General features: G+C 47.6%; 1 protein-coding gene across 1 annotated transcript in view; it reads right to left on the bottom strand.

Annotated features, from left to right (window-relative positions):
- Positions 1–26,947, bottom strand: part of PTPRF (protein tyrosine phosphatase, receptor type F) — a 276,943-nt gene that overhangs the window by 17,398 nt on the left and 232,598 nt on the right. The window contains exons 7-22 of the mRNA XM_018558965.1: positions 23,454–23,723; positions 22,783–23,364; positions 22,533–22,666; positions 20,360–20,503; position 19,872; positions 17,199–17,504; positions 15,538–15,731; positions 14,591–14,617; positions 11,903–12,020; positions 10,719–11,297; positions 9,653–9,750; positions 8,441–8,694; positions 8,041–8,125; positions 5,592–5,798; positions 4,827–5,017; positions 2,776–2,891 (exon numbers count right to left, since the gene is read on the bottom strand). Coding sequence (XP_018414467.1) covers positions 2,776–2,891; positions 4,827–5,017; positions 5,592–5,798; positions 8,041–8,125; positions 8,441–8,694; positions 9,653–9,750; positions 10,719–11,297; positions 11,903–12,020; positions 14,591–14,617; positions 15,538–15,731; positions 17,199–17,504; position 19,872; positions 20,360–20,503; positions 22,533–22,666; positions 22,783–23,364; positions 23,454–23,723 — 3,306 coding nt within the window. The remainder of the gene's footprint in view (positions 1–2,775; positions 2,892–4,826; positions 5,018–5,591; positions 5,799–8,040; positions 8,126–8,440; positions 8,695–9,652; positions 9,751–10,718; positions 11,298–11,902; positions 12,021–14,590; positions 14,618–15,537; positions 15,732–17,198; positions 17,505–19,871; positions 19,873–20,359; positions 20,504–22,532; positions 22,667–22,782; positions 23,365–23,453; positions 23,724–26,947) is intronic.

Genomic DNA, 26,947 nt, shown 5'->3' with positions numbered 1-26,947 from the left:
TGTCCGGACCAGATCTGCAAACGCACTGCGCTGCATTTTTGCCACATTCTGGTGCATTTTTCGTCTTCGCTTAAAATGGGTTTTCAGGTGCAGTCCGGTGCATTTGAATGTGTTGTCACAGGACGGTGCCGCCACAGGATGACGGTGCTGTCACAGGAAGGTGCTGTCACAGGAAGGTGCTGTCACAGGACGGTGCTGTCACAGAACGGTGCTGTCACAGAACGGTGCTGTCACAGGACGGTGCTGTCACAGGAAGGAGCTGTCACAGGAAGATGCTGTCACAGGACGGTGCTGTCACAGGAAGGTGCTCACGCCACTTCTGGGCTGTCATGTTGTTGTTTTTTGTGCATTTTTTCTGTATATAAAACACAATTCCGGTTGGCAGCCCTGCCTATGGGGGGTCACATCATCTGGGGGGGCTTGGTGTCAGATGGGCCTTAGACCTACACTGCGCTGACCTATACAAGAGACCTGCCACGTCACAATACCTCTGTGAAAAGCCTCAGATAGGAGCTGCGCAGAAGGACAGTGAATCAGCGTGAGAGTCTATTGATGCTCTTTCTGAACCGCAATGTAGCTCAGCAGTTAGGCGGATCCCATCTGAGGTTCTTCGTCCTTATTTTGCACTCTGGCCGGTTTATTTGAAGGATGGAATGAGACCCATTCATGAAATAACAGGACATTCGGGTTTAAAGGGAACCTGCCATTGCAGCCGTTACATCTGACAAGCTCCATGTAAGTTAATACATAAGGCAATGAAAACTGTACATGACCATGGACCCATAGCAAGCAGCCAGCTTCCATTTACAGAGCCGGGTCTAGAACAATGGATTCTCTCACGCCATCATGTGGAGAACAGAGGTACTGCAACCTTCTGCTTATATACACCTCTCTCTCGCCATCATGTGGAGAACAGAGGTACTGCAGCCTTCTGCTTATATACACCTCTCTCTCGCCATCATGTGGAGAACAGAGGTACTGCAGCCTTCTGCTTATATACGCCTCTCTCTCCCTCGCCATCATGTGGAGAACAGAGGTACTGCAGCCTTCTGCTTATATACACCTCTCTCTCTCACCATCATGTGGAGGACAGAGGTACTGCAGCCTTCTGCTTGTATACACCTCTCTCCCTCGCCATCATGTGGAGAACAGAGGTACTGCAGCCTTCTGCTTATATACGCCTCTCTCTCCCTCGCCATCATGTGGAGAACAGGAGGTACTGCAGTCTTCTGCTTATATACGCCTCTCTCTCCCTCGCCATCATGTGGAGAACAGGAGGTACTGCAGTCTTCTGCTTATATACGCCTCTCTCTCCCTCGCCATCATGTGGAGAACAGGAGGTACTGCAGTCTTCTGCTTATATACGCCTCTCTCTCCCTCGCCATCATGTGGAGAACAGGAGGTACTGCAGTCTTCTGCTTATATACGCCTCTCTCTCCCTCGCCATCATGTGGAGAACAGGAGGTACTGCAGTCTTCTGCTTATATACGCCTCTCTCTCCCTCGCCATCATGTGGAGAACAGGAGGTACTGCAGTCTTCTGCTTATATACGCCTCTCTCTCCCTCGCCATCATGTGGAGAACAGGAGGTACTGCAGTCTTCTGCTTATATACGCCTCTCTCTCCCTCGCCATCATGTGGAGAACAGGAGGTACTGCAGTCTTCTGCTTATATACGCCTCTCTCTCCCTCGCCATCATGTGGAGAACAGGAGGTACTGCAGTCTTCTGCTTATATACACCTCTCTCTCTCGCCATCATGTGGAGAACAGGAGGTACTGCAGTCTTCTGCTTATATACACCTCCTCTCTCTCGCCATCATGTGGAGGACAGAGGTACTGCAGCCTTCTGCTTATATACACCTCTCTCTCTCTCCATCATGTGGAGAACAGAGGTACTGCAGCCTTCTGCTAATATACACCTCTCTCTCACCATCATGTGGAGGACAGAGGTACTGCAGCCTTCTGCTTATATACACCTATCTCTCTCTCTCGCCATCATGTGGAGAACAGAGGAACTGCAGCCTTCTGCTTATATACACCGCCTCTCTCGCCATCATGTGGAGAACAGAGGTACTGCAGCCTTCTGCTTATATACACCACCGCTCTCTCGCCATCATGTGGAGAACAGAGGTACGGCAGCCTTCTGCTTATATACACCTCTCTCTCTCTCGCCATCATGTGGAGAACAGAGGTACTGCAGCCTTCTGCTTATATACACCTCGCTCTCTCCGTCATGTGGAGAACAGAGGTACTGCAGCCTTCTGCTTATATACACCTATCTCTCTCGCCATCATGTGGAGAACAGAGGTACTGCAACCTTCTGCTTATATACACCTCTCTCTCTCTCGCCATCATGTGGAGAACAGAGGTACTGCAGCCTTCTCCTTATATACACCACCTCCCTAGCACTGGGGTTCTTCCCCCTGCGTTTGCGGAAGCTGGCGGTCCCTGTAGGTCCCACTGGTCTTGGAGCAGGAAGGTGCATTTTGTGCACCCGCCCTGCTATTGCCGGTGTTACATCTTGACATAATACTGGGAATTAGGCAAAGTAGGTACCTGCATGGTGCCCCTCTATGGAGGCACATGCCTACTCTGCCTAATGGTAAATCCAGCCCTGCTGCTCTTTCTCGCCATCATGTGGAGAACATAGGCACTGCAGCTTTTCTGTTTATAGACCTTTTCCTAGGAGCTGTCTGAGTGTGTAGGTGATGAAGATGGGAGAAGAACACAAAAGGACCAAGGGGGGAGTATATATAATACAAGGACCATGACTAACCTGGAGTCTGGTAGTTAAGGCGCCTCATTTCCACCGGGTCAGAGGAATTGGCCAGCAGAGAGTCTTTCAGTCCAGGCATTTGGTCCTCTTTGCTAGAGGGAGAGTTGGTCCTTTTCCTGTTAATTAGAACAATGAATATATATTATGGAACAGATAAAACAACATTATTATGATAATCAGGGTTAAAGAAAAGGATCATTTCAGTGTATAGACTGGACACCAATTCTCACTCGATACAGAAGACACAAGAACTGTGCACACAGATCTGATCTATATTGTGACAATGAACTAGGACTGCCCATGCTGGCTCCTGATCTATGAAGGATAAAGTGACACTAAAGTCAGTTAAAATGTATTCAAGTCCCTTAACTCTGAGCAACAATGTATCTTATTTGTGTATCACTCGGGTGTAGATCCTCCAATCATCTCTGATACTGTCCTCTGGAGGGGGGCTACGTCTGTTCCCCATGGTCCCTGTGTGTGTTGTCAAGCTGTAATGGAAGCGATCTCTAGCAGTCTTATATAACATTTCCCCAGCTTCTAACAATCACCTGCAGTATATTCCTTCCTTCAACTACCTGTAGAATGTTACCGGTCTCTTACCATCACCCAGCAGTGTATCAACAGTCTCAGTGCTGCATTATCACAAGGGCTACAGGAGAGCCAAGTCCAGGCCCACCACTGAAAATAGGCCCTGGATGGCCTCCGTATGCTCAATGGCAATCTGAGCCGGCCGGGCTGAACACATTTAGGTAGAGGCATATTGCGGTGCTCGCCGGGACCTTGCAGGGTCTCAGCGAAGAGCGAGCAGGCGCCTAATTAGAGAGCCGCCTCTGTTTCCCATCTGACCGACCGGCAGCAGCGCCAATGATGCTCATAATCCTGCCCTGCTTGCCTTACATATACGGTATAATGTGTGTGGGCCCCCCAGGGGATCTCACAGGTCACCGTTAAGGCCCCCTCTATCTAGATGGTGACTGCCTGATTGGAATTCACAGGCTGTTGATTGATACTTTGTATCACCGACACACAAGCACAGTTTAGTTAATAAGTAATCACAGAAATGTGGCGCCGCGCTTAGCCCTGTGCTGCCAATGGGAAATCGCCCGATAATATCCTCTGGCCTGTGGACCTTTATCTAAATTTTTAGTCACATTGTAGGAAAAATAAATTATCAGGAGGTTTTTAACTCTCCAGCATCCACCAGACACTGAAATATCAGATTTAGGAAAGCCCTTCGCTCAGGCTTATAGAGTATAAGATAAGAGCACAGCCATCACCTACCGCTCCTGCTTACTGTATCCACGACAAGCACAAACAAAGAGAGAAGCAGATACGTTAATTTAGAGAGAAGAGAAAGCAGATCAGCAAATGACAGATTATGAAGCGTATTTATAAAACGTTTGCAGAGCAAACAGCTCTACAAATGTCTGAGTATTAGGGTGACCGCACAATATGGCCACTAGATGTCACTCAGGAGCACAGGAAATCTCAGCTCCTTGGCGCCATCTAGTGCCCATAATGAGCAGCGACTCTAAAACTCAGACAGTCGCAGAGATGTTCGCTCTGTGAACGGTTTATAAATACACCACTATCCCTATGTCGTGCGTATTGAAACATTTGAAGGAACTGTCTACGTTTCCATGAGGACCAACCAGATTCTCCCTTTCACTCTAAGTATGACAGTGATTAGATGTTTCCATCAAATTAAAAAAAATCACCATTTTAGAACCCTTCCGCATGCGGGAGGTCAGTGTCTTTAATGACACTCGGGTATTCTACCGGGATTTATTAGAGAGCCATACAATCTATAGGCCCGCCACCCCCCCTCCGTATGCGGATACCACAGTCTATTAAGAAAAACTCGAATTCTACATTACTATATACTGAACAAAACAAAGCGCAGAGAAGCCGCCTACAAAAACTTTTCCTGCAATACCAGAAACATTAAAAAAGTAAAAACTATCCTACACTCTAGCACATGGCCCTGAGAACAGTTACATGATCGACCGCGTCTGGGTGCAGTCTTAGTGCACAGTGGCCAGGCTTACCTCTTGAAGAGAAGGATGGCAATGACGATGATGATAATGAGGATGACTGCCAAGACCGGGCCCATCACCCACAACATCTCCGGCTCCTCCTGTTGTCTAGATGAGGAAACTTCCTTAGTCTGAGTGTTCGGGAGGGATGGGGCATAATATCTATCCATATAGGATAGGCTTCTATAGGATAGACAAGGCTTCTACCTAGAACTGGAGGCTCTCATTGCCTAACCCCTGGGTTGGGGGGGGGGCATCTCTGGCTCTCCAGCTGTGCTTTAACTACAACTCCCAACATGCCTGTGGGAGGCATGCCTGTAACTGTCAGTTTTGCAATACCTGACGGGACTTGTAGTTCCACCCCCGAGTTGCCCACCCTTGCATTAGGTGGTTCTAGTCAAGACAGGCCTCCTATAGATGTGCACCAGCCTGGAGTTAGATCAACAGGAGCTCTCAGTGCTGAGCAGAAGACTTGGCTGAGACTTGAGTGGTAATGACAGGTTCACTTTAAAATATGAAGGTTTGGTCTTGTGCTCACAGTGGTGTCACTGTGGGGGAAGAGTCCACACCAAGTGCAGCACTGTGTCTAAGGCAGGCGACTGAAGCCCTCCAGCTTGTGCCAAGGTAAGCTTGGAGTTTCTTGAAGCTGAGAAGCAGCTGACCGCCGCGGGGCCCTCGAACACTCGTCCTCCTAAATTCCTGAGTGATTAATATGCATTTAAATACATGTTCCATCATGCATTGCGGTCACATGGGAGTGCATCGTGTCAGACTCACCGTGTCCCCGTCTTCTAGAGCTGCCATCACAAAGCAGGTGTAGCTCAAGTCGGCGTTCAGCGGCTTGTTGATGAACCCGTTATATTCCTTGTTGTCACCGAGAGTGAAGACTTCTGGGAGAGGGTTGAGGCAAGCAGCAATGTACGGCTTATTCTTTGCCGTTTGACGTCTCTGCCGGCGGGAGCCCTGATTAATGGCGTCCAGAATCTAGGGGAGGAAAGGATCACAACTTGAGAAATGGCATTTTATACATTAAGGGGGGGGGGGCGCCAATGGTCATAGAGTCCAAAAACAATCTTTTATTAAGCAAAGAGTGACATAGGAGAGCAGAGATCCGACGCGTTTCAGGGGGTAAACCCTCCCCTATCATCAGAGCTGATATGTCATGTGACCTCAAAGGCGATTTGGATTCAGTAGAATTTAGGTATAATGTATAAAATCGGATAGTAACACCAGCAAACTGTGCATCATGGACTACAGTGTTCCACCCACCCCACCCCTCTCTGCATACACACATTGATTTCTTACCCAGCGCAACTATTGCTGCTGCCTTGACTACCAAGAGCGTGCCCACACACTGTGTGCAGGGAAAGGGCTCTTGGGAGATGTAGTTCTGAGTGTGTCTATTTAAAAATAAGAAACTGATCTCCCTTCAGTTGCCCCTGCGAGGGCTGCACTGGGCTGGCAACAACATCAAAGGGAGTAAAAAGAGGGGACATTCATTTAACTGGGATGGATCGATAATAAGGCATCTTTAAAGTGTATTCCCAAGCATTACCTACATTTCCTCCAACCCCACCCCCCAGAGCATACCCCAGCATGATTTTTTCTGCCTTGTTACTGTGTTTTTATGGATGAAGTAAAGGTTGCAGAGAAGCTTGCATATGTTAGTGGAGAAGAGTTCTTTCCTTCCGCCTTGAATGCCTTAGCCATTGTATGCGAGTGAAGATTGTTCAAACATTATTCTTTTCTCCGCTCAGCCTATTGTGCTGACATGTAAGGCGGAAATTGCCTGAGACAGTAGAACATGCCCTGCACTCTCTCCAAGGTCAGAACTGCTCCTTCCCCGTGCTCAGCCGTGATGCTGAGATTGCAGTTTATCCCAGTATTTATTGTTTGCTTAAAGTGCCCCAAAGAGAGGTGGGATCAGGGGGAGATCGAATGTCTATGTGCGATCTATAGGTAGCGCCATCCAAGGCTCGTGGTGCAGGTTGGAAAACCCAGTCTGATTACTACTGATAAGCCAACACCAGAAAAGTCTACAGAGCACCTCCCCAGTCTTTCCCCCACAGGCAACGAGGACTGGTCTCCTCAGATACTGGCCAACACAGAACACTAATGACAATCAGACCAGGCCTGTACATCCAGCTTTCCACTAGTGGTCATGGTCGGCTGCAGAGAAGCCAAATTATCTGTTTCCATCTCATGTGACCTAGCAGAATGGTTGTACCGAACCCTATATATTAAACACTATAGTTTATGGACAACTGACCATCACAACTATATGAGCTTGTTGGACATCCCATTCCAAAACCATGGCCATTATTATGGAGTTGCCCCTCCTGTTGTGGTTATAACAGCCTCCATTCTTCTTGGAAGATGTTCCACAAGATTCTGGAGGGTGTGTGGAAATCTGTGCCCATTTGCAGGGTCAGGTACTGATGTTGGAAGACCTGCCTCACAATCATTGTCCCAGTTCATCCCAAAGGTGTTAAGTAGGATAGAGGTCAGGGCTCTGTACAGGACATTTGTGAGGTCAGATGCTGATGTTGGATGAGAAGAGCTGGCTCACAATTGGTGTTGCAATTCATCCCAAAGGTGTTCATTGTGTTAGGTCAGATCTCTGTGCAGGACACTCGAGTTCATCCACAACTCTGGTCACCCCATGTTTTTATGGAGATGGCCTTATACACATGGGACCAGTCATGGTGGAACAGAGAAGGGTCTTCACCAAACTGTTACCATGAGATTGTAAAATCACAATTGTCTACAATGTCTTTTTATGGTGCAGTATTCAGAGTACAATCACTGGGAAGCCCAGAACTCCATCATTTAGAGGGAGGTACTCATACATATGTCTGCAGGTGGCTTTGACTGCTGCTCAGAGAACCTCCCCATAATTCACAAGCTTATTGAATAAAAACCTTCAAAGGCCTCCTCAGTATCCTCATATCCGCCTCTTGTTAGGTTCAACAATAGCAATGTAAAGCTGAAAACCAATGTATCGGAACTTTTTTCGGGAACACAATCTAATCATTCAATCAGACAGAGAGGAACTATGGAGGCAGCTGTTAAAGAATGAACACATTCTCTTTATTATAAAGAAAGTCTGAAGCTCCCGAGCTGTATGGCAGAAGAAGACACAAGTGGGACTGAAGCTTTGCCATTGTTCCATATACAGCAGTGTATGTGAAGAGGGTGTAGAGATATAACAGTGCTGTCCACTAACCTGCTCCAGTTCCATTTCTTCTGGGCTTTGCCAGCGAGGGCTTACACTGGAACTGTCCAAGGGAACGACCACAATGTAATACCATCTGGAGAGTAAGAGATACAAGAGAGGATGAGACACTGATCGGTTAGTAAGAAGAACAGGTCTCCAAGGTGGCCCTGCAATGTTTTCAGGAAGCTATGTACAGCAATCCCCTCCCACCAGCTATGATTTGCCGACATTACATACAGAAGCACAGAGACTCAGATATGTAATGAAAACGGAAAGCTCACAGTGTGCAGTGAAATCAGGGTAAGCACTTTCAGGAGAGGACCCGGGACAACTGTACAAGACTGAAAGGAAAGTCAGAGTTAACTTAATAAACAGGTCACACTGGGAAAGCTGTGCAACTGATAGTCACCTGACGGGGGCGCTGGTCTTTACTCGCGGCAGCTCAAGGGTAAACCGGCCTTCCTCCATGTATTTGGTAGCAGATGAAGGCTTGGTCTGCAGGACGTCAGGAGCCGTGCGGATGGACACTCTGTGTTGGAGACCACCGGCGCTGCTCCCGCGGTTCATGAGGACAAAGGAATAGTCTGTGTCTGGCTGGAGGTTATTGATGAGCTTGCGCATTGAGTGACCGTCCACCTCTACATGCTGGTTGTTGTATAGAATCTGCCAACGGAGAAAAACATGAAGCACAACTTCAAAGAAGGATTTCATAGCATTCACAGATGAACCGGTTCTACGCACTTACAGGAGATATGTATAATGTAGGTAATATCGGGATATCTAAGTAGGTGCCCATCAATAACGTAGATGATATAGGCAGATACATTGGTTCTTGCATTATATCATGGGAATGACCCAATTTGGTCATACCAATCCCTCCCCAATACTCTGTTGAGGAAAACTTTGCTTACTTCTTGAGTGTCTATACAGACTCGCCTTCCTTATGGTTTTAGAGATTTTAACAATGTCATGGATTTATCTAGAGATATGTTTGGTACTGTTATGGAGGTCTACAGTGACTCACTGGTCCTGGTAGATATCTGGCGCTCCCAGCACCCAGCTGGTAACCAATACACTTTGTTGTTGTCCTGCCCATGGAATGCTCTCTGGAATGGACTTGGAGCTGGATAATAAAGTCTTTCTTGCTATGGTTTGCCAATGTACCATTGAACGTAAAGGTCTGTCTGGTCACTCCGTACTTCTGGTGGGATTCTCATTGGAAGACTTAAAGGGGGGGGGGGGCTATGTGGAAGCTTAACCTCTTTTTGGCTTAGCTAGTTCTTCTGCGACAACCTCATCCACACCCAACTGTTTGTATTCCATGACTGCAGCAAGGGTTCCACCCATTCCAATATAGTGCGGGCTCCGGGTGTCACCCAGCCTCGGGACGCCCCTGATTAGTGTATAGATATATTATTTCAACTGTGTATTTAGCAAATTTTGGACTGGATTTCCACTTAGTATTATGTTGTACGCATGCCCCCTGTACTGATATTATCATTCAACTCCCTCCAGTAAAGTAAAGTTTGGCCAACAACTTGTCCTCCGCCAACGCTACGCACAGCACCCAGAGTTCTGTGCATCCACCTCAAGCAGAGCCACGAGAGCCTCGGACACTAACCTTGAAAGGCACGGCGGATTTGTACGAGTCTGGAACTTCCCAGCTGAGCAACACCGATGTTTTCATCACCGCGTTCACCCTGAAATTCTTTGCGAACACTGCCGGGAGAGGAAAAAAAGAGAACCTCTTAAGGGAGTTCTATAAAAGGTGTAGATTTCTGGTGCATTTTCATACTAGCTATTATTTTTTATTGTTAACCAACACATGTATATATGTATATGCTCAGGAAGAGATCTGGGGGCAGGGAGATGAGATTACACACACATCGTTTCATTTCTTGGCATGGTTAAGTTTACGCAAGGCAGCAAAAATATCTTGGAAGCTGCAAAGGTAAAGCGCACAGCCAAAATGTTTTTTAAATATGTATCAAATAATAATTAGAAAAAAGGTAAAAAACATATAGCCGAAGCCTAACCCCCCCCAAAAGGGGAAATGGAGGGGGCTGGATAAGGATAGGCAAACAGAAAGAGGGCAAGGACTAAGAAATGTTATAAAAGTTGTGGAAAAGGCTTTTGGAGATAGCATGAGGTTCCATATTCCATCCTTTATACACAATCCAATGGCTATGGGTAAAAACTAGGGATGCACCGATACCGGTATTTTGGTTACGAGTACCAATATTATTTTTTCGGTACTCGCCGATACCAATTACCGAGTACCGGAAGTCCCATTCAGGAAGCCAGTCTCGCCACCTGGCTTCCTGATTAGCCGGGAAGCGTGTAAAGACTCGCCCCCCGGCTTCCCGATTAAGAAGAAAGCCGTCCCATGCTTCTGGTCACTATGTGATGAGAAAGCATGGAGCCGGCTTGCTGGCCAATCATGGAAGCCGGGCGCCGTGTAATGACGCGCTGCCCGGCTTCCTGATACAGGAAATATCGGGCTAGGCATCGGAGCATTTAGGCAAGTACGAGTACTCGCCCAAATACTCTGTATCGGCACCGATATCTATACTAGTATCGGTATCGGTGCATCCCTAGTAAAAAACTAATTTAAACTCTCCACAATGTATATAGATTATTATGATCACACTCCTACAAGATGACCCCGGTCCTTCCAACATCCATACCTTGGTCCACAGGCATCGTGCGGGACTGTATGCTGGGGCTGAGGGGCCCGGCTCCCTTGCTGTTCCTTGCCCTGACTTTAATATCATAGGTGGTGTCTGGCTTGAGGTTGACTAGAGTGATATGTGTGCCACGGGTGATGTTGAACATATCCTGAGGGCTGTTGATGTCGCGGTACACCACTGTGTAGTTCGCGATCTTTCCGTTCCGTTCTGACAAGACTGGCGGGTCCCAGGACACCTCGGTGGTGGACGTGGTGAGCCCAACGACCTGCAGGTTCTGCGGGAACCCACTGGGAACGTCCTCCGGCGTGGAGATCTCCTTCTCGTACTCCTCTCCGAAGCCGGCCCGGTTCTTGGCGCACAGCTTGAAGACGTAGGTGGCGCCCCGGTGTAGTTTGGTCACCGTGTAGTGGTGATCATTCTTCCCAAAGTCCATGGTGATGAACTTCTCCTCGTCCACCCGTTTATACTGCAGGCGGAAGCCCTGGATCTCTCCCGCCGACTCTCTGGGTGGATGCCACTGGACGAGCGCCGTGTTCTGGGACGTGGTGCCGATCACCATGCTGGGCTTGCCTGGCACTGAAATGACAAGTTTCATATTATGAAGGATTCTCAGTTGTATAGAACATAAAGCAGTGCTGCCAGTTTTGTCTATTTTACGGGGCGCCTTACAAGGATATTGTTGAATAGAAACATAGTGACCCTCGTTCTAATCAGGGAACAAGGTTCCTGACCTCCCTGTAGAAGCAGGAGCTCAGCTTGGTCAAGACCACACCCCCAGACTGCGGATTGGACAATGAAGGAGCTGCGGCACACTGATGAGTCATCATTTTGCTCACACTGCTTGCTTCTGCTGTCAGCAAATGTGCAGGCAGCAGGTTGTGATTGGCTCACAATGCTGGCCCCTCCCTCTCCCAGGCTGAGAACTGCTTAGAGGAGGATGATGTGAAAACAAATTCAGGTGCTTACACTATATGCATATAAAAATAAAGTTAAAATGTTTAAAGCCTACATTCCTTTTTCTTCAGATGGGGAGTGGGAAAGCGTTACATTTGTAATTTCTGTCTTTCACTCCATCTGGGAGATTTTCCCTCACTTCCTGTCCCCGTGACTACCTTGCACCTTGAAAAATTAGGCTTGAACACAGCTTAGTTCTTCATCACTATAACATTGGTGGTACTCACCGGCCCCCGTAGTGGTCACAACTTTGGGCTTACTCCTGGCGCCGTCTCCCTTCGTGGTATAAGCCGCCACGGTGATTGAATAGGTGGTCTCTGGGGACAGCCCAGTAATAAAGGCCTCCTGTATATGAAAAAACAAGAGAGCAGTAAAGTTTACACATGAGCTGCCAGCGGTGCAGTTCTGCATTTTGCGCAGGAGGGGGAGCCGAAGGAACGCGCCACACAATAGCCACACCGCCTTTTACCAAATGTGCTTTTATTTTATTTCCTTCCCGGAGGTTACAGACTCGCTCGGCGAGGATAAGTGGCTCAGTGCGCTGCAAATCACTTATGTTAGGAGGAGAGTAGGAAGATTCCCGGTCTCGGAAGGATAATTATCGATGGAGATGCAGGCAACTCTCTGCAAAGGAGTGGACGGCGCAGCGTTTTCGAACAACTAACTGGCAATACAATTGTGCAAACAAAACCACACCGGCATACGTAAAAACAAAAAACAAAAAACCAAAGACAGAAAGCAAAATGCAATTTGTAGAGAGATAGCAATCATTATCCCCATGATTATTCAATGAGAATCACATCCCAGCAGACACAGAGAAGTGGCAGAGCTGATTGATGCCGCTTGCCCGCCCCTGTGCCCTCCTCGCCCCCCCCTTCAAGCCCTAATTTCCATGCAATACCCGTGACTTTCCAAGCTTGAAATCAAAGCAGGGAGGGCTTGAAAAACAGAGAAACAAGAGGCAGTGACAGAGGATGGATACAGAGCAGAATGCAGAGAGAATATCCCATTATTGAACCAATGATTATGGGACGGGAGCGTGGGACTGTCACAGAGGTCTCGTTGGCCTCTCGGTACTCTAGGCTGTAACGAGCGGGGCCCTCGCTTATATTTGTCCGACGTGTTTTGCAGCTTTGTGTGATTGTTGTTCCAATTTGGGTTTTTAATGCACCTGAACGATTTCCCCTTTTGTTTTCCGTACACGATACATTTTTTTTTGTTACAATTCATTTACAATCATCTTCCCTTTCCCTTGCTAGTAACACTTCCTTTGTGCGGCAGCAGAGCAGACAATGGCGCCACGCAATGAATAATAATATCAGATGGCTGTGCGTGCTGCCGGGACTGCAGGGTGCATGTGCGGTCACTGAGCTATTCGGACAGAATGCAACTGTTCATTTGAGAATTGATTCATTTCAAGAGGGGCCATTAGAATCAAAACACTAGAACATCAGAAGTGCACCCCCCACAATACCCCAACCTCTAACGATCGGCAGGCACCGTTGTGTCCTCTACTCATACAGTAAACATAAAGCCAGATATTTCTGCTGATTTTTGGGGAGCGGATTGCAAAATACGTTTATGCGTACAGCGGGTAATTGGGTACTTGCAGCAATTATAATGTATTTCTATTACAGCCCAAATGAAGCTTCACACCCGAGAAATACATTCCAGGTGCATCAATACAAAAGGCGTGCAGAATCCTGCAGTTCATTTCCTTTGGAAAGAGGAACATTCAGAGCAGAAAAGCCTGCCCGCTGCCATGCAGAGATGGACCCTTGCTGTTGGTGTGGAATAGCATAACTCATGCCCCCCGCTGATTGGAGAGCTCTAGTTCTGACTCATCAGGGGGCGTAATGGACCTCTGAAGAGTGACCACTGCTTCCACACAGAAAGCAAGGGACCCTTCTCTGCAGCATGCTGGCACGGGACAGGCTTCTGAACTCCGTGGTTACTTTCTATGGAAGACGACCTGAAAGACTCTGCACTACTAGGGTTAAAGGAGAACTATGGGGTTAAGGCTTTCCCCCATAGTTCTCCTTAGGGTAACGGGAGGACACAAACTAGCGTCCTCCCACCACCCTAAGCTCAGTATACCGCCAGCTACAGCTCGCGGTATACTGAGACGCCGCAGCTGAAGCGGATCCCGACAATTATGCCGGGATCCGCTCAGCTGCGTGACTGACAGCTGGCTCTGCCTATCTCAGCCAGTACTCGCCCCCTCCCCCGTCCGTTCCGCCAGTCAGCGCTGGAGGATCAGAGCGGGGAGGGGGGAATCCAGTCCCTCCCCTGTCACGACCTGTGACGGTCTCATTGTCACAGGTCGGCTAGAACTATGAGGTGAGTGTAAAGCACCCCCCCCCATAGTTCTCCTTTAAATGCTCGTTTTCATCTAGAGATACAAAATAATACATATACTCGCCTGAACCTCGGAGCCGGCTGGCTACAGCCTCTCCCGACCTTCGCTCCGGCAGACGGAGGCCCTGTGAGTCATCACATCCAATACAGTGTATTGGATGTAAGGACGCCGAGGGACATTTCATTGCTGGAGTGAAGGGGGACAAGAGGCTGCGGGGACCGGGAAAACAGCCAGACGGCTAAGAGGTACAGGTGAGAACATCTTTGTTATTTGCATCCCTAGATGAAAATGAGCACTTAACCCTTGCAAAGCGGGGGTAGACCCACTGCAAGGGTTGTTGGGTTACATGATAAAGGTGACATCAGTGTCCTAACTGTGATGCATTGATGATGCGCCTGCCCATGCTGGACTCCCTACAGTGTTTAGATGTGACAGGTGCTCATTAAATTTGAGGGTTTTAAGCCAGCACGAGTCGGCTCTGTGACAGCCCCTGGCTCTCCATCTTTACAATTCGATCACACAATCTGCCCACGGATTGCAAACAAGCTGTACTCACGTATTCTGCAGATTCCTCGGGTCTCCACTGGGAGGGACAGAGAGAAGAGGGGTAAATGGGATATGCAGGAAAAGGGGTTACAGGGTCACAAAAAGCAGGGGTGTGCACAGCTAATGCTGGCTCTATGAGAAGTTAGCTCTGCAAGGAGGGGATGTGTTGGAGGAATTTACAAAGATGGGTGCTCGGGGTAGAATCAGTAAAACCTCATTTGTTAATTCTCCCTCTAGTGGCTAGACTTGGCACTGCATGTGCCTAAAGGTGACCTGTCATGACAGACGTATGTAGGAGGCCACCTCTGAACATCTCCTAAAAACAACATCTGCCTTCCATGCTGATCCTCCGTCTTCAGTGCTTTCTGAGTTATCAGTACACAGCTATGAAGCTCAGGAGATATGACGTACTGAATGCTTGGTCTGGGACAGTGACTCCGGTCCTCAAGAACCCACCAACTTGCTTTTAGGTTTTCCCTTATCTTTCTCTGCTCATGTATCAGTAATCCCCAAAGCTGAGGGAAATCCTGAAAACATGATCCATTGAAGGTACTTAAGGTGAGATTACTAAGGACACACTGCACGCCATCCTTTCCACATAGCTTTGGCTGAAAGAAAGACAACTTTGGAATCCAGCCCCATCCATCCCTTCAGTTGGCAAATGACCCAATGGTCTGCCATGCAATGTGACCAATTCTCAACAGCACCCAAGTTACTCTGCACCCTACTAGCACTATGCACCCCAATGAAGGCACCCAATCCACTGTCAAGTCTTTGTGAATTCCCCTTGCCAGATACTGCAGGACTCTTTTTAGCGGGTGTTGCTCCAACCTTAGGATTAGTGGTGGTGGTGGGGAGGGGGGAGGTGGAGGAGATGGGAAAGGGTCACACCAGTGGAGATCCAACATGTCCAAATCTTGAGCCAATCCACTCTGAACACTTTTCTCGACTGCTCACCTGGGCCTCGGCCAGCATGACATCCTTAATGATAGGGTTGCCCCGAGGTTCTCCGCCCTCCAGGCGCACGTAGGTCACTTGGTAGCCCCGGATCTGCCCATTCTGCTTGGTGGGTAGAGGTGACTTCCAAGTAACACGGATGGATGTGGAATTGACCGAGTCCACCTCGACCTTCCTGGGGGGAGCGCTGGGCACTGCAGAGGGACAGGGAGGAAGGCTTCATAAATTCATACATTAGATAACAGAACCAATTTGGTACAAAAAGTGTAAAGCAAAGGACGGACCACTGGCAGCGGTGAAGGAAAGCAGATATTAGTGTTATACGAGAAGAGGTCAGGCTGTCCAGCACTTCTTGACGTGCGATATGAAATGTTAGCATGATCCGCATGTGACGGGTGCTAACAAACACGTTTTGCATTTCATATTTGACAGCAGTTGCATGACAGACATTGGAAAGCAAGGCACTCTGGGAATCAATGGGCAGCCAAATCACACGTCATGCAAAAGACCTTGCCCTTTCCTATACTGTGCACCTGCACCCCTAATAGGATTTCCCAAAGCAACAGGTTCTCTTGATGGGCCACACACTGATACTTACCTACTTACCCATGCTGCATTCCCCTGCCACTCCTTTCATCTGTTGGAGCCCCCAGAAACACTCAGTACTGCTTAGTATGGGGAACATGTCATTACTCCCACGATGCAGTGCTTGAGCATGAGCGTCCAATCGCCAGGCTCAAACACTGTCATGTGGGATGGAAGAGAAAGTCATTAACCCGATGTAGGCTCCAACACTGAACAGCATAGGATTAAACTCAGGTCTCCGCAGGAGAGCAGAGCAGAAGGTAAGTATCAGTGGGTGTGGGGGGAGGGAAATCTTTCATTTGTATAGCTAAAGCCAAAATTTTTTTTTCATTTTGGATACTGTAATGAATAGTTGAGACCTTTTTCAGGGAGTTTTTTTTTTTGCCATCTGTGTTTGAGAGATTTCCCTCCACTTCCTGTCCTGTAGGCACAACAGGAAGTAAGAGGAAATCTCTCCAAAGTGAGGGAAAAGGCTCTCTTGGACAGGGGTCACCAAGACAGTGTACCCGTTAGAATTCCTGTTTTGGTGGCTCCTCTTTCTGAATTTGGCAACTTTTTAGAATTCTATTTTTTATCTTTTTGGACATCCATTTAAAAAAAAAAAAGGCAGCGATTCTGATGGTTTTTAGCGGTAGACATTTTGCATGAGCAATTGAAGGCTAACACTGTGAAGTGACAATCACGGTATGTCGTCCGCATCGGCATGGTGACCACCACTCAGACGTGGGCAGTTTAATGTACAAATCCATGCGGCCATTACCCAGCAAAATGGAAATATGCTGGAAATCCACATTTCAGACACAACAAGTCTGCCACAGTGTTCTCAGGTTGTTCAGGTTTTGGTGTTGGGGGTGTTTTTCATTCTGCAGTCACATCGAGTAGTGCGGTAAGGACAGAGCAGATGGACAGGACAGGTGAAGGACCAGAATACGGAAGGACAGACAGCTTCGGGTGCACATAGAGCTCTTGGTGCCGCAACCCGGGAAAGTTGAGTGCAGTGAGATAAGAGGAAGGTGATAAGGAGAGAGAAGCTTGCCCGCTGCGAGGAGAGGCGATAGCGCCTCCTGACCACTTACCATCCTCATCCGTCCGTACAATGAAAAGGGGGCTCTCAGGCCCGGCCCCTACGTCCGTGTGAGCTCTCACCCACACCTTGTACTCTGTCCACTTCTCCAGATCCTTGATCTCCCAGCTGGAGACGTCTGGCGGGATACTGTCCACAATGTGGCGGGACGTGTCCTCCCCGGCCACTGCCTGGTAGGCCAGCGAGTAACGGGTCAGAACTCCATTGCGGCTAGATACCGGAGGAGCCACCCAACTTACCCGGATGGCGGTGGAGCTAAGACTGGTACACTCCACGTCCTGAGGTGGGGCGGACGGTGCTGAAGATGAAAAGAAAAAAAAAATGCAGGCAAAGGGAGGGAGATGAACATGGTGGATGCAACATGGCGAGGAGGCAAAATAAAACAAAATTCATGACTGTTACACATACACTGCTCTGTACTCTCCCTATAAGCTTCAACAAATGCTCTGTACACAGGATGGGATTTCTGGTGGGGAGAGTTTAGAAATGAATCACACAGAATGTGATTCAGCTTATTAGGAACCATGCAAGATTCAAAAAGACTCTTTATCATTCTCACACCCGCGTCAGAGTGCTATGGAAGCAGTAGATGCACTTCATGGCGTTTTAGATTGACAAGGGCATCGGAACCATAAAAAAAATAATCTTTATGCATAGCTACATGACCCAACCCCTAGTCTAAGTTTTGGGGAACTTCCATTCCCATCATGCACCCCGTGGCCATTGGGTGCAATGGAACAATGAGTCTGCGGTCATGAGCAACAATGTCCTTTGCTATCCAGAACTGGCCAGCAGGAAGTCCCAGAAGGCACTGGGGATACAGGCAGGGTGTTGAAGATGGTGGAATGGCTGATAGGACTCTCAATGGGTACAAGTTGCTGTGTTTGGCAAATAATTAAGTCCCTTCTGTCCACCTTTCACTCTGCTACTGGTCTGAGCCGGGCCAAAAAAGGACCACAAAACCCATCATCCCATCACAGCCATTGGCAGCAGGTGCATGCTGGGACTTGTATGTCCACAACCCTTAAACTAGGGTTGTGTTGGGGATACTAGCAAGATTGGTTTTCTATCGTACCCTTATCTGTGTGGCCCCCTAAACATCTGATGCATATCTACTGCTTTAAAGCTGAGCTCTGGCAATTATACAAAACCAAATGCTCGGTAAGTCTAGGAGTAGAGGAATAGGCTGTGATGCTCACCCTCTTCCTCGCTCCGGCAGGCTTTGGGTGCTCACTTTTTCTCTCTGGCGCTCCAGGTTGTAGGGGGGCCCTTGCTGTCCTCATGTGCAATGCAGGGCTATTGGTCCCGCATTGAACTTGTGACCACTGGCCGGAGAACCTTGGAGAAGAGGCTTTGAGGGACCTCGTCGAGGAAGCCTGCTGGAGGGAGGCATGTGGTAGGTATTGCATCCTATTCCTCTATCCCTAGACTTAAAGGAGAACTATGGTGTCAGGGCTTTTCCCCATAGTTCTCCTTATTGTAACGGGAGGACACAAACTAGCGTCCTCCCGTTACCCTAAGCTCAGTATATAGGGAGCTACAGCTGGCGGTATACTGAGACTGCCGGAACGGATCCCGTCATCGATGTCGAGATCCGCCCAGCTGCGTGACTGACAGCTGGCTCTGCCTATCTAGAGGCAGAGCCAGCTGTCAGTCACGCAGCTGGGCGGATCTCGACATCGATGACGGGATCCGTTCCGGCAGTCTCAGTATACCGCGAGCTGTAGCTCCCTATATACTGAGCTTAGGGTAACGGGAGGACGCTAGTTTGTGTCCTCCCGTTACAATAAGGAGAACTATGGGGAAAAGCCCTGACACCATAGTTCTCCTTTAAACAGCATTCAACCCCTGCAGTGCGGGTGGGCTCCCTGCAAGGCATTAATAGGAGGGTCAAGTGTCGGAATGCAATCAGATACAAGCACCTGAACTATAGGTACATTAATCCTCTCCTATGTCCTGAATGGTGCTATAGTTTGGGGATGACATTCACAGCAAGTGCCCGGACTATATACACATGAATTTTATTATTATTTCGTGGTGCTATGACAGCATAGAATAATATTAGAATTATTCTATACAAGTCCCATGGAGGGCAAGGGACCGGGAGTATTAATTGGTTAATTATTTTAGTATAGCAAAAACGCATTCCATGTCTGTAAATACCGACATATCCAATATGGTGACAGCAATCTATCGATCTCAGTTTAGTAACATTTCTATAGCGTGTCAATCACAGAGCAGTGTAACAGTGCAAGAATTAAAAATGATGAGCAGAACATAAAAACGGATGCAATAAAGCACTGACATGGCAAGGTATGTCATGGTATCTGCACTATGGAAAAGCAGCGTGCAAGGAAACGCTGGACATAGCACACCATCTGCATGCACGTCACACTCAGCAAGCGCAATCAGACGCATATCAAAGCACAATGCCGCCTCTGCTGCATATTATATTGTATGGCACGGCAGGGCAGCGGGCACACCACGCTTCATTAATAATACTAAAAGCCTATCTTACTCTCTTACACCTAAGCAGTATTTAGAAGTAAGCATTGTGCCCAGGGCTGTCCCTTTTAAGGAGGTAGCCTGAGACTGTTGCCTCAGGCAGCATCTCTTTGGGTCACCTGGGGGACGGCAGCCAGAGCGTTTGTTGTATAGTAGCCACTCTGCTGGACATTGCCGCCCTCTTTACAGCCAGAGCAACCCAGGTTGCTAAGATCCGGGTGCGGAAATGTGCAAGGGCCATGCCCTGCCCAACTTTTAGCAACCTGGGACGCTCTGGCTGCCACCCCGTCCAGCTCCTGGCAACCAGTGACATCACAGTTACATCACTGGCTGCCAGGAGCTTTTCGGGGCGCCAGGTCAGCATCATTCTAGTGCAGCAAGCCCTCCAGCTATGCTTTAACTACAAATCCCTACATGCCTCTGCGAGTCATGCCCTGTAACTGTCAGTCTTGCAATGACTCATGGGACTTGTATTTCTGCAACAGCTGGAGGGCCGGAGTAGCCTACACCTGCTATACACAATGCCATTACGTAAGCAAGCGAGGAGAGGATGGGGGATGAGGGGACTGAACGGCATGCAAGATCTCACACTTACCATTGTGTTCTGCCAGCCTGGATCATCCACACACTGACTCCCATGTGGGGAACACTTTGCGCCGTCCGAGCCTGGATCACAGCAGTGTAAACCCCGAGCCCCATAGCTGATGAAGCTGCGAGCTGGAAACCGTACGGGGTGTCAGGCTTCAACCCTTCCACGGCGTAGAAAGACACGGGCGCAAACGTTACTTTTTGCTAAAAGAAAAAAAAAAATGGCGGCTCATTAATGCAAATGTCTAGTGATAGTTTTCTGAGCCTTTTAAATAAAAATAAATGTTGTCAGTTTAAGTGATGCAGAGAAATAAAAATCTCTTCATATAGAATGGTAAACACTTCAGTAAACAGAAGAAAAGTACTTTAGAAGTGAAACATTTTAATGCCGAACCGAAAATAAATTAGAAGGCAAGCTTTTAAAAGCACCGACGGGCCCTTCGCCCGGGCACACAAGTGAAGGCGGAATATTAAAATATACATTTTAAAGTAAAAGCTGCGTGAATTAGTTACAAGTCTACTGTTCTGGTGAACACAATACATCATTCTATGAATCATCCTCAGACCGCTTACACAAAAGCCATTATTCTGAACAATAATAATTATTACATGATTTACTAATGATCAAATGACAATATTAGGTGCTTATATGCCAACGTTCGGTTCTTTATATATAATAAAAGGTTCGCGTGCTGTAAAGTCTTTTGTCTGCAGGGAGATGTTATTAGAACAATGTCCTTGGAAGGTCTTGCTGTGCAGTCGGCAGAGAGACGGTCTCCTAGTGTTCTATAGAGAGAGTCTAGCGGGGTTATTCACAAAAGGGTGAAGAGTTTGGAGAAGGCCGGAGAAGTGAACAATCTAGTGAACTGGAAAGTGAGCTGAATTGGAGAATTCTTCTAAATCAGCTATTTTGTCCTAGATTGTTCACTTCTCCAAACTCTTCACCCTTTAGTGAATAACCCTGTAGGTCGTGACAAAGCCGATATGGTGTTCTAGAACAAGAGGAATGAATGTCTCTTGTTTTTGTTAAAGGAGTTTGGAGATCCTACGTGGCAGCTGTCCAGGATTAGAGCTTAACAGCCTCCCTTTTTGGGGAAGACTCTCTCCCTTTTTGGTCTTGGCACTTACTATGTCCGACCTCCACTGGCGTGTTAATCCCTCTATTTCTTAATCTTTACTTTTACTTTGCAACTCTTCTCTTCTAAATAAACTATCAAAACCTTTCACCGTGAGCTGAGGTTGTTGTTTTCCTTATGAGGAGCTAGGCTAGAGAAAAGACCTCTCATGGTGGCCAATTTGTACTTTTGGCTGCATCCATTGTTTTTTCTACGCCTGATTAGATTATATGTCACAAATGATGTATATGATGCAGTCTGTCATTGGTATTAACCTGGAAGTTTTTGTTTTTCTGAGCCCGCCCCCTATAGTTTTATCACCCTATCAGTCTGATCAGAGCCCTCCATGGTGGGATCGCCAGGGATTATTTTAAGAGGTGCAGGTTTAAAAAGACTGAAAGCAACTTTTGGAATTCCAATAAGACGTTAACATCCGAAGAATCTGGTTTAGGTCTATTTTAAACTTTTATAAACTGAAGCTACAAGAATGACTTGGCCCGCCGTTATCTTCAGGGCGCATATTCATCATCTACAATAATAAGAGATCCCTAAATGTTTCCGGGCTTCAAGGAGGACTATGAGGTGAGTGATAATCACTCATCCTCATAGTTCGAGTCGACGTGTGACAATCCAACTGTCACACGTCGGCTCAATAGATCGGGAAGTGAGTGAACACATACCGTCGCTCGCTCACTTCTTGATCATCTCCCTGCAGAGAGCCGTGACCGTCACTCACGGCTCCCTGCAGGGATTCCCCCCTCCCCGCTCCGATCCTCCAGCGCTGACTGGCTCTGCCCCTAGATAGGCAAATCCAGCTGTCATTCACGCAGCTGGGTGGATATCGAGAGCATTGTCGGGATCCGTCCCGGCTGCGGTGTCTCAGTATATATGGAGCTGTAGCTCGCTATATACTGAGCTAGGGTCACGGGCGGACGCTAGTATATGTCCTCCCGTAACCCTTAAGAGAACTATGGGGAAAAACACTGACCTCATAGTTCTCCTTTAATTCTTTTTTTTTTAGTACAGTGTAGCGTTCTATAATTTGGGGGTGCTGCCATTACTGGCCATGATTCATCTTTAACCTCCTGTTGTTGGCCTAATGTGAAAACATCTCTTACCTTCGGCCCATCCTGCCCCTCCCAATACTGCAGTTCATAGGAGCTGATGCGTTCCTGCGAGGCGGACTGCCAGGTGAGCATTATCCGGGTGTCCGATTCTGCTTCTGCCTGGAGATTGACTGGCTGGGCCGGAACTGCAGAGAAAACAGAGTAGTTAGACACGGAGCTTGAGCTTTTTCTGTAATATCAATAGTACGACAATTTGGAGGTGGCCAAATCTCTGTAGAAATAACTTTATCAAACCACTCACCTCCCTGTTGGGTCTTGACTTGGACCATATCTGAAGGCGGCCCATCCCCAACAGATGTGAAGGCCAGAACCCGGATGCTGTAAGTGATTCCTGTGGTCAGCCCCCCAATTGTGGTCAGCAGATTGTCCACTACATTGTGCTTCTGCCACATGCTGAAGGGCAGATGTGGGTCAGATGTGTAATATACCCGGAACCCACGGATCTGACCATTGGCTTCCTCTGGGGGATCCCACTGGACGATCATGGTACTGGAGCTGAGCATTCGGGCTTGGACTTTCAAAGGAGGACCTGATGGAGCCTGTTCTCCTGTCCGTGCTTCCACCACTTCACTCGGAGGCCCCCTGCCAATGTTGTTGACTGCGATGATGCGGAATTCATATTCTGAGAAGGGGCTGAGGCCCCCAATACTGTAACGGGTGGTGGCCACACCATCAACCTCCTGGAATGAGCCATCTGACAGCTTGGGCTTATACTGTATGACGTAATAGGACAAAGGTTCAGGGTTTCCAGAATCCCATGTCAAGGTGACACTGGTGGCTGTCGTCTCTGTCACCATCACGGCTACCGGTGGCTTTGGCAAAGCTGGTAGAGCAAAGAAAATAAGATACATAAATGATATTGAATCTCGCCCATTCCTTTTCCCCTCTGCTGCTCCGGTCATGCACACTTACCTTTTACTGTAATTTGTGCCACTGCTTCAATCATGCCAAGGGAAGAGATCGCCACACAGGTGTAATTGGCAGATTCGCGAATATTGGTCAGTTCCAGGACATTGCGGCCTACTGGCATCTCGTCCTCTTTGGTAAGTTCTTCCGCGCCGGCCATCCACTTTACATAAGGCATGGGGGCACCGACTGCAACACAGGTGAGGTTTACACTTCCCCCGGGCATCACTTCGTGGTTACTGGGGGGGATGGAGAAACGTGGGGCCACACGGCGGACTACAAAAATCCAAACGAGAGCAGTGTTTAGGCACCAACAGAGGTGAAGCTTCAGCAATGCAATTAATAACGACTCTATAGAGGGTGATTTGTAAAAGTTGGGAAGACAAAAAAAGTTTGGGGGGGTAGCATGATATGCCAACAATTCACTCACCAGTATACATTTCAACCATCAACTTTAAAAAATATGCCATTTAAAGACGACAAATCCCTGCCTGCACAACTTCTTCAATACCACAGAAGACTCCCCAAGGGTCATTATTGAAAGCTGAAACCAAGTAGCAATACCAAGTACCACAGTGCATAACCTATTCAATGTAAAACATGTTAAAGCCCAACTGCAACCAACATGTATGTCTTAGTTTCAGATAGAGGGAGGAAGGGTTAGAAGCTGTGACATGTTTTATTGTCATCATTGGGATGATTTCCTGAACAAATCCTGTCCTTGTGATTGGTGTCTCTGGAACAGAAAGGGAGGAGTTATGTCCACAAGAAGGACACACACTGCAGCAAAATCACTTTTTTTTTTATTAGAGGAGGAAGAGTCAGAACATCTACCAGGTTTGGATTGCTGTTCGGAGAGCTTCTCTCTCACTTCCCATCTTGGTCACCATAACTGTTGACTTAAGACTGGAATTGAGGAATCCACTCAATGGGAACATAAGAGGTTCTCCCAGTATAGTCAAAAAAATTGTTTTAGTTGGGCTTTAAAAGCAATTATCACAAACATCAAGGCAACACAGAATGCAATAACAGCCTAGATATGACAGAACAGTTTTGTTGTTTAGATCTAGAACATTCTGACTTCCATTATAATTTCAGGAAAACTTGGGATTCCACCAGCCCAGCTGGGTGAGGCCTATGTGGATGGCAATGGTATGATGGTGGTCTTGTTTCCGGTGTTGCATCTTGACCGCTTCCCTTTTACTGTGAGCGCAGCTTGGAGAGGAACGGAGACAGCAATGTGTCCAGCGGCATCAGGTGAGGACGAGAGATGGTAACCATTCACAGAACATGCTTCAAGCAGGAAAGAAGAGGACACGGGAGGGCTGAGGTAGAGGGAGAAATAAGGTGGCTGAAGGGTGGTTGGGTAAAAAAAAAGGAATATTGAGGACCATGCTCCAGTAGTTGTAGACGTCAGGGGTTGCATACATGCACTGTGGTAGACCAGGGCTTATTATGTGAAGGTTTTGTTTATTCTACAGTGGTGTAGTGGTTAGCGCTTCTGCCTTGTAGCAGTGGGGGGTCCCTGGTTCGAATCCCGGCCAAGTCCCTATCTACAATGGAGTTTGCATGTTCTCCCTGTGCTTGCGTGGGTTTCCTCCGGGTACTCCGGTTTCCTCCCACACTCCAAAGACATGCTGGAAGGTTAATTGGCTCCTGTCTAAATTGGCCCTGTATGTATGTATGTATGCGAGATGGGGACCTTAGATTGTAAGCTCCTTGAGGGCAGGGACTGATGTGAATGTGCACTGTGTAAATTGTTGGCGCTCTATAAATAGCTGTAATAAATGAATGCATTCTACTAGGGATGTCCCGATACCGATACTAACATCGGTATCAGGACCGATACAGGGCATTTTGACAAGTACTTGTACTTATCAAAATGCCCCGATACATAGCGCCGATGCTTGTACTATGGTTTTTTTTCTTTATCTTCCGTGCCGAGCGTGTTCGGGTTATCCGGGCAATCGCCTGCCAGCTACATTAGAGCCCCACCTGGAGCGCCTCCCACCGGAGCAGCAGTGACGCGACGCTCCTCTCCCGCTCAGCGCCGACTACATCCTCACGTGTGAGGAAAATCGTTCGGCACCTTGTGAGGCACCAGTAAGTGAGACGGGGCCTGTGCTGAAGTGGGAAGTTTAGAAGTGCTAATGTGAACAAGAAGAATCTATTGCCTGCGTTGTATTGGTAATGTGTACTGTACATGTACTTCATATAGAGTAATAAGTTAAATTATGATCCATAGTGCATAACATGTAGTTGTACTATGGATCATGATTTAACCTCATGTTAGCAGGGGAGAATTGTAAATCTATTGCTGCAGTGTACTCTATATGTAGTACATATACAGTACACATTCCCAATACACTGCAGGCAATAGATTTACAATGATCCCCTGCTAACATGAATAGGTTAAATGATCCGTAGTACAACTTCAAGTTATGTACTATTATGTACTATGGATCATTTAACCCATTCATGTTAGCAGGGGAGGATTGTAAATCTATTGCCTGCAGTGTATTGGGAATGTGTACTGTATATGTACTACATATAGAGTACACTGCAGCTATATATTTACAATTCTCCCCTGCTAACATGAAGAGGTTAAATCATGATCCATAGTGCAACTACATGTTATGTACTATTATGTACTATGGATCATTTAACCTATTCATGTTAACAGGGGAGGATTGTAAATCTATTGCTGCAGTGTTTTAAAAAAAAAGTCACCTGTCCCTTTAAGAAAAAGCATCGGTAATTGGTATCGGCAAGTACATGAGGGGAAGTACTTGGTCTTGAAAAAGTGGTATCGGGACATCCCTTCATTCTACCCATCTTCTGACCCTATACAGTTCTTCAATAACCAGCTGGACACAGGTAAAGGTCTCTGACACCTTTTACCTTACAACGGCTGTATAACACAAAGGTGCTTCAGCTGTTCATTCAGACTGTTAAATCTTTTTTTTTTTTTACCACTGACTGCAATACGACTATTTAAGTCCTCGCGCACAACTTCCACTTCTGTGAGAACGTTAATTAATGATGCAGCAGCAGAGAAGTAGGATTGCACGCCTTTGTGAGTTCCTTGTTCTCAGACTCCGCTGTCACACTGATGAATTACAGAATTAGAGTCAAGTCCACTGATGCATACCGAGGCTGTTAAATTTAGCCCGGGCCTCCACTCTTCAATGACTCCTGGTCACAATCATTTCCAGGGACTTCTTGCTGCTGGACCACAACGCTTAAAAGGAGAACTATGGGGTCAGGGCTTTTCTCCATAGTTCTCCTTAGGGTAACGGGAAGACACAAACTAGCGTCCTCCCGTCACCCTAGGCTCAGTATATAGGGAGCTACAGCTCTCCATATACTGAGACGCCGCAGCCGGAACGGATCCCGACAATTATGTCTGGATCCGCCCAGCTGCGTGAGTGGCAGCTGGCCCTGCCTATCTAGAGGCAGAGCCAGCTGTACCCTCCCCCTCCCCCGTCCGTTCCGCCAGT

The sequence above is a fragment of the Nanorana parkeri genome, unplaced genomic scaffold (assembly GCF_000935625.1).
Source record: "Nanorana parkeri isolate BGI_ZX_2015 unplaced genomic scaffold, ASM93562v1 scaffold371, whole genome shotgun sequence".
Taxonomy (NCBI): domain Eukaryota; kingdom Metazoa; phylum Chordata; class Amphibia; order Anura; family Dicroglossidae; genus Nanorana; species Nanorana parkeri.
This window is presented reverse-complemented; position numbering and strand designations above follow the sequence as displayed.